Raw genomic sequence first — 14,952 nt, 5'->3', positions numbered from 1 at the left:
TAACAGTAGTGTAAATAGCAAGTTGGCAAGTATGCATGTTTGACTTTTAAAGGATCAGCTGCAAATCAAAACAGATGTAAAATATTTCAAAGAAGCAGAATTCAGATTGGTCTTTACATAATATTTTGTGATTTCTATACCTTGGCTTGAGTTTGACTCCGACTGCCCAAATCCATATACAGTTCCTAATCTGAAACAAAAGAAATGAAAAATATTACTTTGTCTTTTTTTCTTAACAAAGTATAGGTGGTCTTTTTTTAGTCTCATGTCACAACTACTACTGTTTTTAGTCTCATTTCACAACTACTACCCCAATCAAACAACAGGGAAGGAATATTGAGTAAAATACATATCTTAAAGGGTGACTCCAGACATTGTGTTGGTTGGGTTTATCACTCCAGCCAGGTCATTTGAGGCAGGATCTTTTTTAGTACCGTATAGCGGGACATTTTAGCAGTCATAAAATTTGGCGATTTGATCATAAAACTGAAGTGAAATTTTAGCGGGTTAAAATTTAGCGATTTCCCTTAAATCTAGGGTTTTAATTTGGCATTGAGCATATGTATTACCTACCGGTATATATATATAATTATATTATGTCCATACATCATATCCATGTCAATTAAGTGTGTTGTGTATTATCAATCCTCTGTCTCGAAACCAGAAACTATTACCAAAAATGTCAGACGAACACATACTTGTAGATTTGCTAAATTAGTGTTTATATGAGTATGTTTACAAGCAACAGACAAAGAGAATTTAATCAACCGTATGATATCGCCGTTGTTATCTATTTATGATGTGTATACGTACAGGTAAGTTTAACAATGAGTCTACAGGTAAAGTGTTAACATCAGTTCATTGAATGGTATTGGTAGATGGCTTTGTTTTCACAAAAAATAATTATGCAATATATGTCGATACTTGTATGCTATACACGTATCGTGAGTAGTTGTTCACTAGCTATTCGTATGTACAATGTACCTATCGGCATTTTGGCTGACAGTTACCTGGCAACAACCAACGTTACACACCACTCGTTACTCTTAGGAGTTATCAAAGGTAAATGACGGTCGGAACAGAAACTATTTGCGAAATTGAAATTTTTCGCATCTTTATAATTGGTGGTGTTAAAATTTGACAGGTTAAATTTTTGCGATCTATGTATGGAATCGCCAAATTAAAGCCCCGCTAAAATTTCCCGCTATACGGTAGTTAGTGACGACCTCACTGAACAACATAATGAAGGCCAATCGATTGCCATCCAGAGCAATTAGGGTGAAGTGCCTTCCCTAAGGGCACAACCACGACAGCACAGACCAGACTTTTTCTCAGCTTCCCAAGAAACACAAACTGACACGGACAGGGAGCGTTGAGCCCCTCACCTTAGACCTTCACCCGAGGGTATGTGGCCGGTCCTCTTACCAACTGAGCTATCGAGGCCATTTTGGTGACTCAAGAAACAAGGAAATTTTATGTGAAGTGGGTGCTTGAGTAAATTACAAGGCATATTTTTCCTTTTAACGGAATAATTGTTTTCAGTGATTCCTATTTGACCAAAGGTGTTTAGCACACTCATTAGTCAAAAATCAATTATGACACATACAGACATATCAATCTTGGACTAATGAGCATGCTTAATACCTTCATTTTGACAAACCTGGGGATCTGATCCTCCTACATGATGAACACAAACACCAAAGCTACACACCTTGTAGTTCCATTTTGTCTATTTTTAGTAACACTCTCCCCTACTGCAGTGGAATCATCAGTATTGTCCATTGCCTTGGAGACAACTGTCTTTTCTGATGTCTGTAGGATGGGCTGAATTGTTGAGCAGATGACAGGTACCAAGCCAAGCAAACCTTGTTCTACCGATGGTAGGGGCAGGGCAGTACTGCTAGAATGTACAAGTTACAGACGGCTCAAAGCTAGAAATTTGGTAAATGCAAGCAGCTAGAAAATTGTTTTCACAGTCATGCTTTGGATATTCTGGAGTTGTCTGTTTACATTAATTTCCGTTTATTGTTATAATGGATATATCACACATAGTTATGTCAGCATTATGTTTGGAACAGTTAGCAGCTGTATTCCCAAATAAGAATATTTTCCATTTTATTATCTCCAATTTTCATTAAAACAGCTCAAAGAAAAATTCATGCAGAAATAGAAAACAAGTAATTTCTAATAATTTTTAAATGAAATGTGTTCACTAACAGACATAATGTATTTTATTATCAAGATGGTTAAAATTCCTGATTTTGATCTGTAATACGTATACCTTAAGCATTAATTACCTTAATTAGATTACACCAATGCCCTAGGCCAGTTTCATATACATTAAAGTATCCTATAACTTCAAGTCATCTCAGGAAAGCATTACTTACATGGACTTACAGATCCAAACCCTGCATAATTATCTACATAATTCTCCATATATTTAGGTGCTGTGCTGTACCTATACATAATATATGGACTGTGGGTGGAGTTGTGAATTGTGCCTTTAAGTCTCTTAAGCGCATTGCTGAAGATTTCAAGAAATGTATTGAATATTCTAAACTACAGCTAGGGGAGTATAATTGAATAATGATTCTCACTCTTTGATTTATTATAGAGGAAATTATTGAGACGTTTGCCAGATAATAGCATACATGTACGATATCAGAAACCTAGCTTACCTCTCTGTTGTATCATCAATAATTTCTTCAGCCCCAACGCTGCCTGGACGTGCATCCTCCTCTACTTCTATCAGAGTCACCTCCCCTGAATCGTCTCCTTCCTCCATGTCATCATCATCCTCAGACATATCCATGTTGTCCTCATCATCGTCAGAATCCTCAGTGCTGAGACTGACCTTACCCTCGCGGTCGTTGACGATGCGTGCGACCTTCGACAGAGCACATTGAGCAGCTAATGCATTGTTGTCTATCTGGGACTCATCCACCTGCGTTGGAATGGGAATTATACCCAACTCAACACACTTCTTATGATGGGCCTTAGATTTCATGTGTTTAGTCAGATTGCCCTTGGTTTTGAAAGAGAACCTACAGTGCTTGCAATGGTACGGTCGAAGGTCGGTATGACTGCGAATATGCTTTTTCAACATGCTCGGCTTTTTGCACCTGATTCCACATTTTTCACATACGTACTTCCCTCGTCCCCTTCCTCGGATGTATGTATACTCATCCATACTTTTATACCCACCTTTGAAGGCAGAAATCTTACACACGTTTTGATCTTGTTTTCCATTGTTTTTTTCCGTGGTTACAGACTCGGCTGTCTGTGTCACTTGTGCCTTCGTGACCATGGTGTCGTTATAACGCTGGTTTTGTTTGTACGACCAGTAACTGCTGTGAGTGAGCACGCCTCCTTTGGAAATGCCCGAGTTAGGAATGGCACACACGGGGTTACTAGTGTAGTGGGAATCGTAGAGCTCCAGTAGCATTTTACAGCTTAATCCTGCTGGGTTTGGATCATGCTGTGACAACTTCCAGTTTGAGTACATGGATGTTTTCTTGTTGACACCTTGTAAAACGTACATTGGCTGGGGACGCTGTACACAACAGAAGGTCGTATGAGTATTGACCTTGAGAGAGGGAAAGGAGTGTCCAAGCAATGTCAGAGATGCCAAGTTCTTATCACTTTTAGTAGGTGATGGAAGATCGGACTGGCTTTCGACAGCTCCATTGCAAGCTTTTGAGGACAAGTCCCCAACCATTTCTCCCAATAGTGCTGCCTTGAGTTTGGACTTGGATGGACTACGAAGAATGTTTTGACTTGGTTCGTTAATACTAACAGCTATCTTTGCTGTGCTTTGTTTAGAGTTGCCAATACTTGCAGTAAACATAAGATGACTAAGAATCTGAGATGGATGAAATATATATTGTTCCCTTGCCGTTGGAATGACTAGCACATCAGATTTTTCCGACAATATTTGTTCCACATCAATACATGAAACTTGTGCCGAATCATACACAGACAGGCTCGTTAACCTTTTCAACTTGGTTACAGGTTCTGAATAGGCCCTTATTAAATTTGATCCTGCGATTATAGGAGATTCTGGTATTTTTCTCTTTCTGTTAAACATTTCTTGAGAATCTGTTGCCATGGGGATTGATAAGCTTTCTTGACTAGTAGATAACTCAACCAGTGGAGAAGTGATAGATTTAGAGCTTTCAGTGGAAAACCCTTTATCAATACTCAATGACCTTTTCATCAAAAGTTTTCCTTTGAGTCTCTGTTTGAGATGAGATTGGGAATCGCTGTGGTCAAGTATTGGAGTTCCAGGTGTCACTGGAGTATTCGGAGCCACGGAAATCAATGGACTTCCAGGTTTACCAAGTGTGCTGCTATTCAATATCTCTTTTGTAAAAGAAGAGGCAAAAGTGACTGAAGGAGTTTGATTTAAGTTCACATCGGACATCTTCAAACCAGATTCTGACAAAATGACAGGAGAAGCGGGGACCAACATCCGGGCAACACTACTCTGGGATCCTAAATTGATGAGAATGGGAACAGAGTCCTGTGTAGTTGCAGTGCCAGAAGTAGTAGGCCCTGCAACTGGGCCTATGATTTGAACAGGGACATAACCCTGTAAGTCAAAATCGGTCATGTCTTTAGGACGATTTTTGGAGCCTTTTGGTCTACCCTTCTTTCGAGGAAATATACTAAGCTCCTGACTTTCTGCAGTCTGTGGGGTTGTAGGGGTCATCGGCATGGTGATTGCAAATGCAGAGGATGAAGAAGGTAACATTACTGGTATGGGTGTAGTTGGTGTTGCTATGGCAACTTGACCAAGTTCGCTTTGTAATTTCGGTTGAGGGGTGCTTACCTCTGGTTTAACCCCAGCATGTATTCCGGCGATAGTGCTTGCCAAACTAACACTGCCCTGAGGGATTACTTTTCTGATGACATTTTCTCCATGTGTAAACAAACGGACGACTTTCTCTTGATCGATCATCTCCAGACTTCGTGCTGAAGTCAGTGATTGGACAGGCTTTGTAACGGATGCAGTCCCAGATGGCTTACAGTAATATAATTTGTGCAGTTCCAGGGTCTGTTCTTTCTTGAAGGATACAGTACACTTTGGACAACAGTGAGGGCCATAGCTATCCCCTTCTTTTGCAGAATTCTCCCTTTGAATATTGTCCTGCTTTCTGTTTTCATTACTGTCTGTGGGCTTTGATAGTTGTATTTTGATTGTAATTTCTTGCCCTTGCTGGTTTTTGCCCACCACTGTCTTAGTGTGGAGATCAGAAGTGCTGCTGTTCCCAAGAGACACGTTAACAGTTGGTTGTGGACTGGTACCATTATCAGAAAGTACAGTACATTGTGATGAGAATGAACAACTTGACACTGAATTTTGTCGAACTAAAGGTGGTCGAGACTTCAGTTCCATTTTCCTAGTTTGTCCGTCGGAACTAGCGACTTGTATTTCTTGACTTGAGACATCTGAATCTCTGAAATCCTGTACAATTGATTTTGGAATCTCTTTCTGATATTCCGACACATTTTCACTGTCCAGCACTTCTTGTGTATCTTGTCCTTCTCCCTAATGTATTTTTCTCCTGCGATTTATTTTTATGTCCTAGTGCCCCAAAATCTGGTAAACCTTGTGTTTCTTTACTGAAGGTTTTATTCAGAGTAGGCTCATGAATAGAAATGGGGTCAGAGTGTATATAACTGTTTTCTGGGTCTACGCTGAGTGACCTCAGGGGTACTGGCATGCACGAATGAGTTGTTACAGGGACTAACACCATCTTAGGTGGAGGTGTACCATGCTGTCCAATCTCGCTGTTTTGACGCGATATCCGTTTGTGTCGGGGAGGGTCCGCCATTGGAGTACTTACAATAGCAGCGTTTGCTGAAATCAGTTTCTGAATCCGTTCACTTAACATCTCTGATGTAAACCCTTTCGAGTCTACACCAGCGCTTCGAGGCTCTGGATCTGGTGTGGCTGGTGTAATTGGTTTTATCATAGTCGTACACACAGATGCTTGTGACGGAAGGCTGGAAGGCGTAACTTGATCCCCTGTAGAATTGGATGGTAGAACTTCAATAGTGATTTGACAAGACCGATCAGGGAGATTGTTAACAGAAGTGTAAAGTTTTAACCCTGCTCGCGATGCATTTTTAAAACTTTCACTTAATGCCTCAAGATCTCGCAATGCCTTTGTAGCAACTGCTGGATTAGCATTTGGCTGTGGAAGTTTTACCGTCTCTAACGGCCCAGAGCAGTCTTTCCCTGGCACTTGGCGAACTTGAGTAAGTTGCGGAAGTCCCAAAGATAGAGCGTGGAGACGAGGATTCTTGTGTTCACCCAGGCCCGTACTTGATCCTGTATGACAAGTCATATCTTCTTTCTTACCAGAAAACTGTGGTACAGATTGCGGAATCATTGCCTTCTTCATAGGAACACTGGCAGGAGCCGTGACAGGATTAGAAGTCTGAATAATAATAGGAGAAACTAGTCCCTGCTTTGTCTTCTCTGAAGGAATCTTAACCGTTGCACCAGATGTTCCTTGCTTCGGGGCAATCTTTAAGTACTGACTTTGAACTTTATGGAACTTCTGTTCATCTTGTTGGCTGAATTTTCTCTCCAGTTGTGGTATTGTTACATGTTTAAGTGGCTCTGTTAGGGAAAATGACCGTTTTAGTTTAGCTTTAAGTTTATCATGAACAGTCTTAAATTTGTCTTGCTTTCCGTCAAATTTGGACTGAGGAACTTCTACTTTCGGACGTTCCTCTTTAGGTTTTTCAAGATATTTGGCAACTTCCTGCAGCACATGAATCTGAGCATGCTCCCGTTTTTCAGATAATTCCTCGACTTCATGTGCTGCCTCTACCTCCTTCTGACATTCGCTTCCTGATTCCGTACCACTACTATTATCTTCCGAGTCCTCAATATCCTCAATGTTAGTGGTTTCCTCTTCACTTATATCAAGACTGCTGCTTGACTGACCACCTACAAGACCAGATTTCAGGGCATGAGCTCGTGACTTACAGTGTTTATAAAGATTGCTTTTTGTCTTGAAAGAAAATCCACAAGAAACACATGGATACGGACGTTCCCCGGTGTGTGCTCGTAAATGTTTTAAGAGAACACTCGGCTTAGCACAACCCCTTCCACAAAATGGACATATGTGTCGTCCAGGTTTCTGCGGGTGTTTCCTCCTCCGCCCTGTTGTCTCTGCTTGGATTGCCTGTAGAAGAGGTGTCCTTCCTGTCTGAACCACAGTCTCGGCGGGTTGTGTTTCGATTGTGTCGATTTGTATGCTTTGATATGCGACAGTTTCGGTACTGGACTCACCCAAAGGTACGCCTATCTGTTTAGTATAGTTTATTCCATTCACGATCTCTTCCAAGGTTAAATCACTCGGTAAAATTGTTACGATATTTCCATCAACATCCTGTATTGTTGTCTTCTGGGTCTCATCAATAACAAGCTGTTGAGGGGATTTGAGACGTTGACGAGATATATTCTGTAGTTCGTTGTCTGTCACCTGGAATAGAGCCTCCAAAGACAAGTTTCTTTTCTCCGAAGATGACCCTGTTGGACCTCCAATGGATCCTGGAGCTGTATCCTCCTCCATAGTGCTAGAGTTATCTCCCTTTATCTCATATGGTTGCTGATCCTTGGATGTACCTTTCGGATTAAAAAAAGAATTGTAAGATTTCACTTCAACACAACTGGTTTCCAATAGGTGTTTTTGTATTTGTAATCATAACATTATTATGTTAATTGGTCGAAACAACGTCAAGTCAATATTTGTTCAAATTTGCAACATCATCTATTTATAATTATATTTTTCCTAGGTTTCAATTTAGCAGGGCATTTATTTTTGAGAACTTTTGATAATTATATAACATAGTACAAAGTTTGATACAACATCAAATTACTATGTTTCATCACATTACAAATAATGTTGAACAGTTTTGAAAACATATCACTGCCAATCGCAAAAAAAAAATTGAATTAAGCAGATTTCATTGCAACATTCTGTAAATTTCTAATGGGAATTTATTCAGGAAAACATAATTGCCTTAGATATTTCATTTTAACACCTAGGCAAAATTTAAGGAATTTTCAAAACATTAAGATAAGGCCAAATTCCATGACTTTGAAGGCATGGGAAGAAATTAAAGAACCTGAGCCAAATATGTTAATATCATCTTAAAAATGTCCATGAAAAAGTTATCCTGATTTAGATAACTTAAGTCAAACATAGTTATCTCAAAGTCATTTAAGTATTGACAAAATTTTGATAGGTCTTAAATATTCAAGATAATTAAGTGTATTTTATAATCTTAAATCTTTACTGTTGTAATGAATTTCTACTTCGAGTTAGCAGGGTCTTCCAGTTATCAGAGGTTGAGATAACAATGTTTAATTATTATGTATATATACATATATAAAATACAAACAATGTGTATACTACTTGATTTGTCCATATGATTTACATATGTAAGAGGAGTAAAAAAAATGCACTGCCAGACTAGGGTTCGAACCTAAGACCTCTGAACACTAGTACGTATATATACTAACTCTCTAATATTACGCATAAATATGAATTTATCATAAGCAATTTCCCAGTCTCTCTATAACATGCCTGTCTCATTTGTGGAAGGGCCTGTCTCCGCTATCTGCCGATCACTGATTCCGGTGTCTTTCTCCGAGGGTGAGGGTTCGTCTGTCTCATTAAACTGTACGGAACCCATAGCCTCACTTTCCTCTCCTGGGGTAGGCAATGGTGTGATACTTGCACCTATTACATAATGAAATCAAATTTAAGATGCCATTCTAAAATATATCTGTCTGCTCTATATATATATATCTATATTACCATGATGAAAGCAAGTTGTTTTGAAAAATAGAGGTTAATTTTTCCCCACCAAAAAAAAAATAAATAAATAAAAAGTTCATTTCTGATTAGTTTAAAATATTCATAATCACTCGACTTGTAATTTTTGGACAGTGATTATATATAATGATATGATTTTATTTGCATTTAAATAACAAGGGCCCAATGGGCCCAAATCGCTCACCTGCAATGCAGTGATCTTTTCATATATGGATCCTGCAGTTATTTGAAAGCATGCTACAGGACCAATATAATGTCTCTCGGCACTTAAGCTATTCACTAAAAGTCATTTAAAGATTTAAGCATACTTGATCGACGTGACCTTGAATGTGAGTCAGGGTCATTCATATGAACAAACTTGGTAGCCCTTCACCCCAGCATGCTAAAGACCCAATATCAACTCCATGGGACTCTTGGTTATTGAGAAGAAGACGTTTAAATATTTCAGCCTTTTTGACCCCTTTGACCTTGAATAAAGATCAAGGTCGGGTCATTCATTTGAACAAAGTTGGTAGCACTTCACCCCAGTATGCTACGGACCTTATATCAACTCCCTTGGACGCTTGGTTATTGAGAGGAAGTCGTTTAAAGATTTTAGCCTTTTTGACTCCTGTGACCTTGAATGAAGGGCAAGGTCATTCATTTGAACAAACTTGAGAGCCCTTTACCCCAGCATGCTACAGGCCAAAAATTAGGTCTCTGGGACTCTTGGTTATTGAGAAGAAGTCGTTTAAAGATTTTAGCCTTTTTGACTACTGTGACCTTGAATGAAGGTCAAGGTCATTCATTTGAACAAACTTGGTAGCTCTTTATCCTAGCATTCTACAGACCCAATATCAACTCCCTTGGACTCTTGGTTATTGAGAAGTCATTTAAAGATTTTAGCCTTTTTGACTCCTGTGACCTTGAATGAAGGTCAAGGTCATCCATTTGAACAAACTTGGTAGCCCTTCACCCCAGCATACTACAGACCCAATATTAACTCCATGGGACTCTTGGTTATTGAGAAGTCGTTTAAAGATTTTAGCCTTTTTGACTCCTGTGACCTTGAATGAAGGTCAAGGTCATTCATTTGAACAAACTTGGTAGCCCTTCACTCCAGCATGCTACAGACCCAATATCAAGTCCCTGGGTCTTTTGGCTATTTAGAAGAAGTCGTTTAATATTTTTTAAGCATATTTGACCCCTGTGACCTTGAATGAAAGTCAAGGTCATTCATTTGAACAAACTTGGTAGCCCTTCACCCCAGCATGCTACAGACCCAATATCAACTCCCTGGGACTCTTGGTTATTGAGAAGAAGTCGTTTAAAAGATTTTAGCCTTTTTGACCCCTGTGACCTTGAATGAAGGTCAACTTTATTCATTTGAACAAACTTGGTAGCCCTTCACCCCAGCATGCTACAGGCCCAATATTAGGTCTCTGGGCCTTTTGGTTATTGAGAAGAAGTTGCTTGAATGGAAAAGTTGACGCCGGACAGACGGCCGGACGGCCGACGGACACCGCGCCACGGCATAAGCTCACTTGCCCTTCGGGCAGGTGAGCTAAAAACCATAATGATGTAGGTATATAACCATTTTCAGTTTTCTTATCTTAAATTTCAAACTAGTATTATTCTATATAAATTATTCTAATGCAGAACCCTGATCTGCTCACTAACGACCCTTTTAATCATTGTGAACATTGTTACATACTCCCCCTCCAGGAAAAAACTTGTCTTCAAGTTTCCAGGGGTAATAGCGATGTTTGTGAAGTAAAACTGGTTTACTGAGTATTTTTCCCGAGTCCCTACATAGACGCCAATGTAACAGAGCGCATGATTAATTAAAAGGGATCGAACCCGGGACCTGTGGCTTACTCTGGCTCAACCGATCAAGCTAAAGAGAAGATCTCTCTAGTGGAGTGGTGTATTGCGGCTAGAATTTACCAGGGTTGCATAAACATATACACATATACATAGGATCTATAAATAATCATGAGACAGAATTGAAAGGAAATAGTATATGTATTTTTCAATTATGATCGAGGTACCTGAGGGTTTTGCCTTTTTACTGGAATCTTTGCCACCATTTTCATCCTCTAATGTACCTGAAAAATATGATACATAATTATTTTATCATGAAAATGAAAAATACAAAAAATCATAATTAATTAATAACTTTCCATGCAGGGTGAGTAATTTCCTCTATTTATCAATATATTTATGTATAGCAAATATTAATGTTATATTTCATTGATATGTATATATATATACATTAGAATTCTTTCATTTCAAGACTGTTAAGTACATACTGACTTCAAAAATATAATGCTTAAAAATGAATATTACAAAACGCAATTATATAGATTATAGATCTACTCTAAGACTCTAGTCTATATTTAATCATTATGAAAACAAATAGTCACCCTTCCTTGGCCTTCCTAATGACGTCATTAGTATTTTTGAACAACATGTTGTACCTAGCTCTATCTATGATAAATATATATATTTCAAATAATAGCACGGTTATTCATAAATACGACGATATTGTCCTGATTATTAAACCAAAATAATAATAAACCAGAAATAATAATATATTTAGGTTGAATGCTAAAGGTTGTTCCGCGAATGTCTCATACGTCATCGGGACAGTCCATATATCAACCGTGGGGAAGTAAAAATATAAAGATTTTACGCAAGTTCATGCATTCACGGTTTTTATGGTTCTCTTTGTTGCATTTCAATTAAAATCGTTTAATGTGATGACACTTGTATCTTTGAAAATATCGAAAGTAATGAAAATACGGATTTCCGTACCAAAAATTCAGTATGAGGGGAGCCTCCTCTCCCTCTTGTGTATCGATAGTGTATTAACCCGGCTTGCTGGACTGAAATTCCCTCGTTTTTTGACAGAAAATGACTGTTTAATCGCATAAATTCACATATAGTTACTCATTCGACATATATAATCTTCAATGCACAAGCATATTCGTGTATGTGCTTCAGAAATCAGCCTGATTTGCGTTCGAACAAGCAAATATGTTTTGCCGTGTTGCATATTTTTGACGAGCGGGGACGCGGGGTAACCCCTTGAGAAAGGTGTTTCCCCAGCAAACAATCAACAAACATTATTCCATGCGTAGAACCCATGTTAATGCATCGAATAATATGTCAGTGGATTAACATCAACATGCACCTTTAAAATATTGAAATGACATGCAAAATGGCATATTAACATTAATTTAACTCACGTTTCATCGGTAGAGAAATTGTGGGTTTCCGACGTGGCATTTCCCAATGTGTCGCGGCATGGATGTCCCTGTGGTTACAACTCGGAATTTTCTGATTTTACCTCTCACAAATAGCTATCTGATCTTCCCTAATCGACAGGACCAAAGCCATAGATTGTCATGGTATTAAGTTTTTCTTCAAATATATCGAGCTTACACTACAAAACTGTAGGAATCCTCTTCTAGATCACGGGGATTCTCAACAACACAGACATTCATGACGTCATATCACCAGTGGTTTATAGCCCAGAACGAGGCTTCGGGTAAACCCGGCAACCCCGAAACATTGACATCGGAATAATTGAAGAACGAGATAGGTCCAACTCGAGAGAAATATTTGTTCTGTAATTTACATGGAACGATCTTCAATCGTAAAAGATGATTTATCAACAATCGTATTCACAAGAGAGCACTGGACAATTGAATACATAAAAACATAAATAACAGTGTAGATATATCTAGTGTAATGATAAGTGAAATCACACATGGATACTGTAGAATAAGCTACGTCCCTGATAATCGGCCATATATTTTTTTGCATATGCTTAATACATATACCTGTATTAAAATATGGGTATCTGTATTTTAATGACAGATACCTGTATTTATATATAGATATCTTTAATTGTTCAAAAATAGGATATCTATTTTCAATTCAGATATATATATATTTATTCAATCATTAGATAGTCTATTATTGAATTTTACATAGAGACACCTTCAAGTTTTAAAAATACACATATCTTAAGTCTAAATACAAATATCTTTAGAAATACAGATATCTCTATTTCAAAATAGAGACATCTGGATTAAAATGATAAATAACTCTTTAAGATGCAGATATCTATTTATTCACTAATTAAAGCTAGATATCTGTATTTATTGACAAAATACTCAGATCTCAATTTACATACAGATAAACGCTTCACGTATCAGAGAAACAACAATAATCATTTGGCAGCAAGGAGTATAGAATGAATTATCTGTGCCCATGGAATGATATATTATATAATTAGTCGAAGTAAAATTAACTGCACTACAGAAAACATGTGAATAGGCGTTCCTTCCATGTTACCATTACCATCGAAATCCCAGGGGTCGCTTTCTCGCACGATATTGAATTTTAAACGTTAAAATATTCTAGGGTCCATTTTCAATGATGGATATATATGGAACCGGGTCGACGTACTGAAAAGCTAATTTAGAACGTTAAAATAGCCCTTGAGTTCGTAGATAATAACTGAAATACCACCGGCTCATCTCAGTTGTTTACCGCGAATATCGCGAGAAAATTCATTGGCACGGATAAATAATTCTCTGAAACAAAGTTACACTGTTACCACGTGGTACAATGTACATGTATTGTGTACATGTATATTTTATGTCATAAACTATTCGATAAATTCAGGATCTTTGTATACACCATACGATTATGACGAAATGACAAAATCAAGAATAATCCGTAGCCCCATAGCGCCAGAAACTGAGATGGTAGATTTAAATAATTTTATCAAGATAGACCCACTTTGATATAGACCTTGAGAATAACATTAGTACGTATTTAGCGCTGTATAATCTCATGCTGCTTAAAAGTAATATTGAATGGTTTTTTTAAGATCTAGATGCATGCTAAAAAAAAAACAACAACAACAAACAAACAAACAAACAAAATGAATATATAGAGGATATTGAATGGTTTCCCGTTTAATATAACATATATTTCACGAGTATGACAGAATATCGATATTTTCACGAGTGCGAAGCACGAGTGAAAAATATCGAAATATTCTGTCATACGAGTGAAATATATGTACATACATATGTATTATTATATAAGCTATGTGTTAAATAGGATCTATGACCAGCCGTTGTGGGGGAAATGACATTTATTGATATTGATAATTAATTTATTGATATTGATAATTAATTTATTGATATTGATAAATAATGTATTTATTGATATTAGTAATTCATTTATAACTAATAATAATTCATTTATCAATATTAGTAATTCATTTATTAACATCAATAAATTAATTTATTATCATTATCAATAATCAACTCTAGTTATGAAATTCTCATTCCTCAGCGGCATACAGAATTGTTGTAGGAAGATAATTTTGGAGTTTGAAGAGTCTTTCTGTATTGTTATAGAATTGTGCAAATACTTGGTCGTCAAATAAAACGCAGCAGAGGATTGAAAAAAAAAAAATGTTTTGGATTTTTTTCCATGTTTGTCAGAAACCTTTTCAAGTTCGCGAGTATTGGCATTTCACAATAGTCACAGGGGCTTGGTACAAATTCCCAACTCACGGTCCCTTATAATAGTATTTTATGGACCGTGATTAGTAGGACATACCTTCAAATTCCTGTGGTTTTAGTTGAAGAGAAACGTCCGACTGTTTGAAGTTTACTAATGGATACATTTTTTAATAATAAATAAATAAATATCATTTTGTAGTGTCCTTGCGACAGGTCAATGTTTCTGTAATTCCGCTCACCTTTGGACAGAAAATCATTCCTGTGTTAGGCTAAATAAACTGTAGAAAGATAGGTTTTTTATATTAAGTTGACAAACTTCCTGTGGCCACACGAATGAGTTAAGACTCTTAAAATATGTTTTTTTTATTTGCTTAACTATATGATTGGCATTTATCCAAAATAAATTACTTGTTTCGCATTACAATGAAGATTGCATGGCATGATATGTGTGTTATATATATATATATTTAATGACCTTTAAACGTTAACTTCCTGGTATAAAAATAGAACTTTGTTATCGTAAAATCATATACATAGAGGAAGCATAAAATGCCTGTTTA

General features: G+C 37.3%; 1 protein-coding gene across 1 annotated transcript in view; it reads right to left on the bottom strand.

The window, feature by feature from the left end:
* The window catches only part of LOC117316256, a 28,047-nt gene extending 15,695 nt beyond the window's left edge, over window positions 1-12,352 (bottom strand). The window contains 7 exon segments of the mRNA XM_033870795.1: window positions 141-190; window positions 1,712-1,900; window positions 2,679-5,514; window positions 5,516-7,645; window positions 8,610-8,765; window positions 10,892-10,948; window positions 12,092-12,352. Coding sequence (XP_033726686.1) covers window positions 141-190; window positions 1,712-1,900; window positions 2,679-5,514; window positions 5,516-7,645; window positions 8,610-8,765; window positions 10,892-10,948; window positions 12,092-12,131 — 5,458 coding nt within the window. The 5' untranslated portion in view covers window positions 12,132-12,352.
* Window positions 12,353-14,952: the final 2,600 nt, after the last annotated feature.

Source organism: Pecten maximus, chromosome 18, assembly GCF_902652985.1.
Source record: "Pecten maximus chromosome 18, xPecMax1.1, whole genome shotgun sequence".
NCBI lineage: Eukaryota > Metazoa > Mollusca > Bivalvia > Pectinida > Pectinidae > Pecten > Pecten maximus.
Note: the sequence above shows the minus strand (reverse complement) of the source record. Positions and strands in the feature narration are given on the sequence as shown.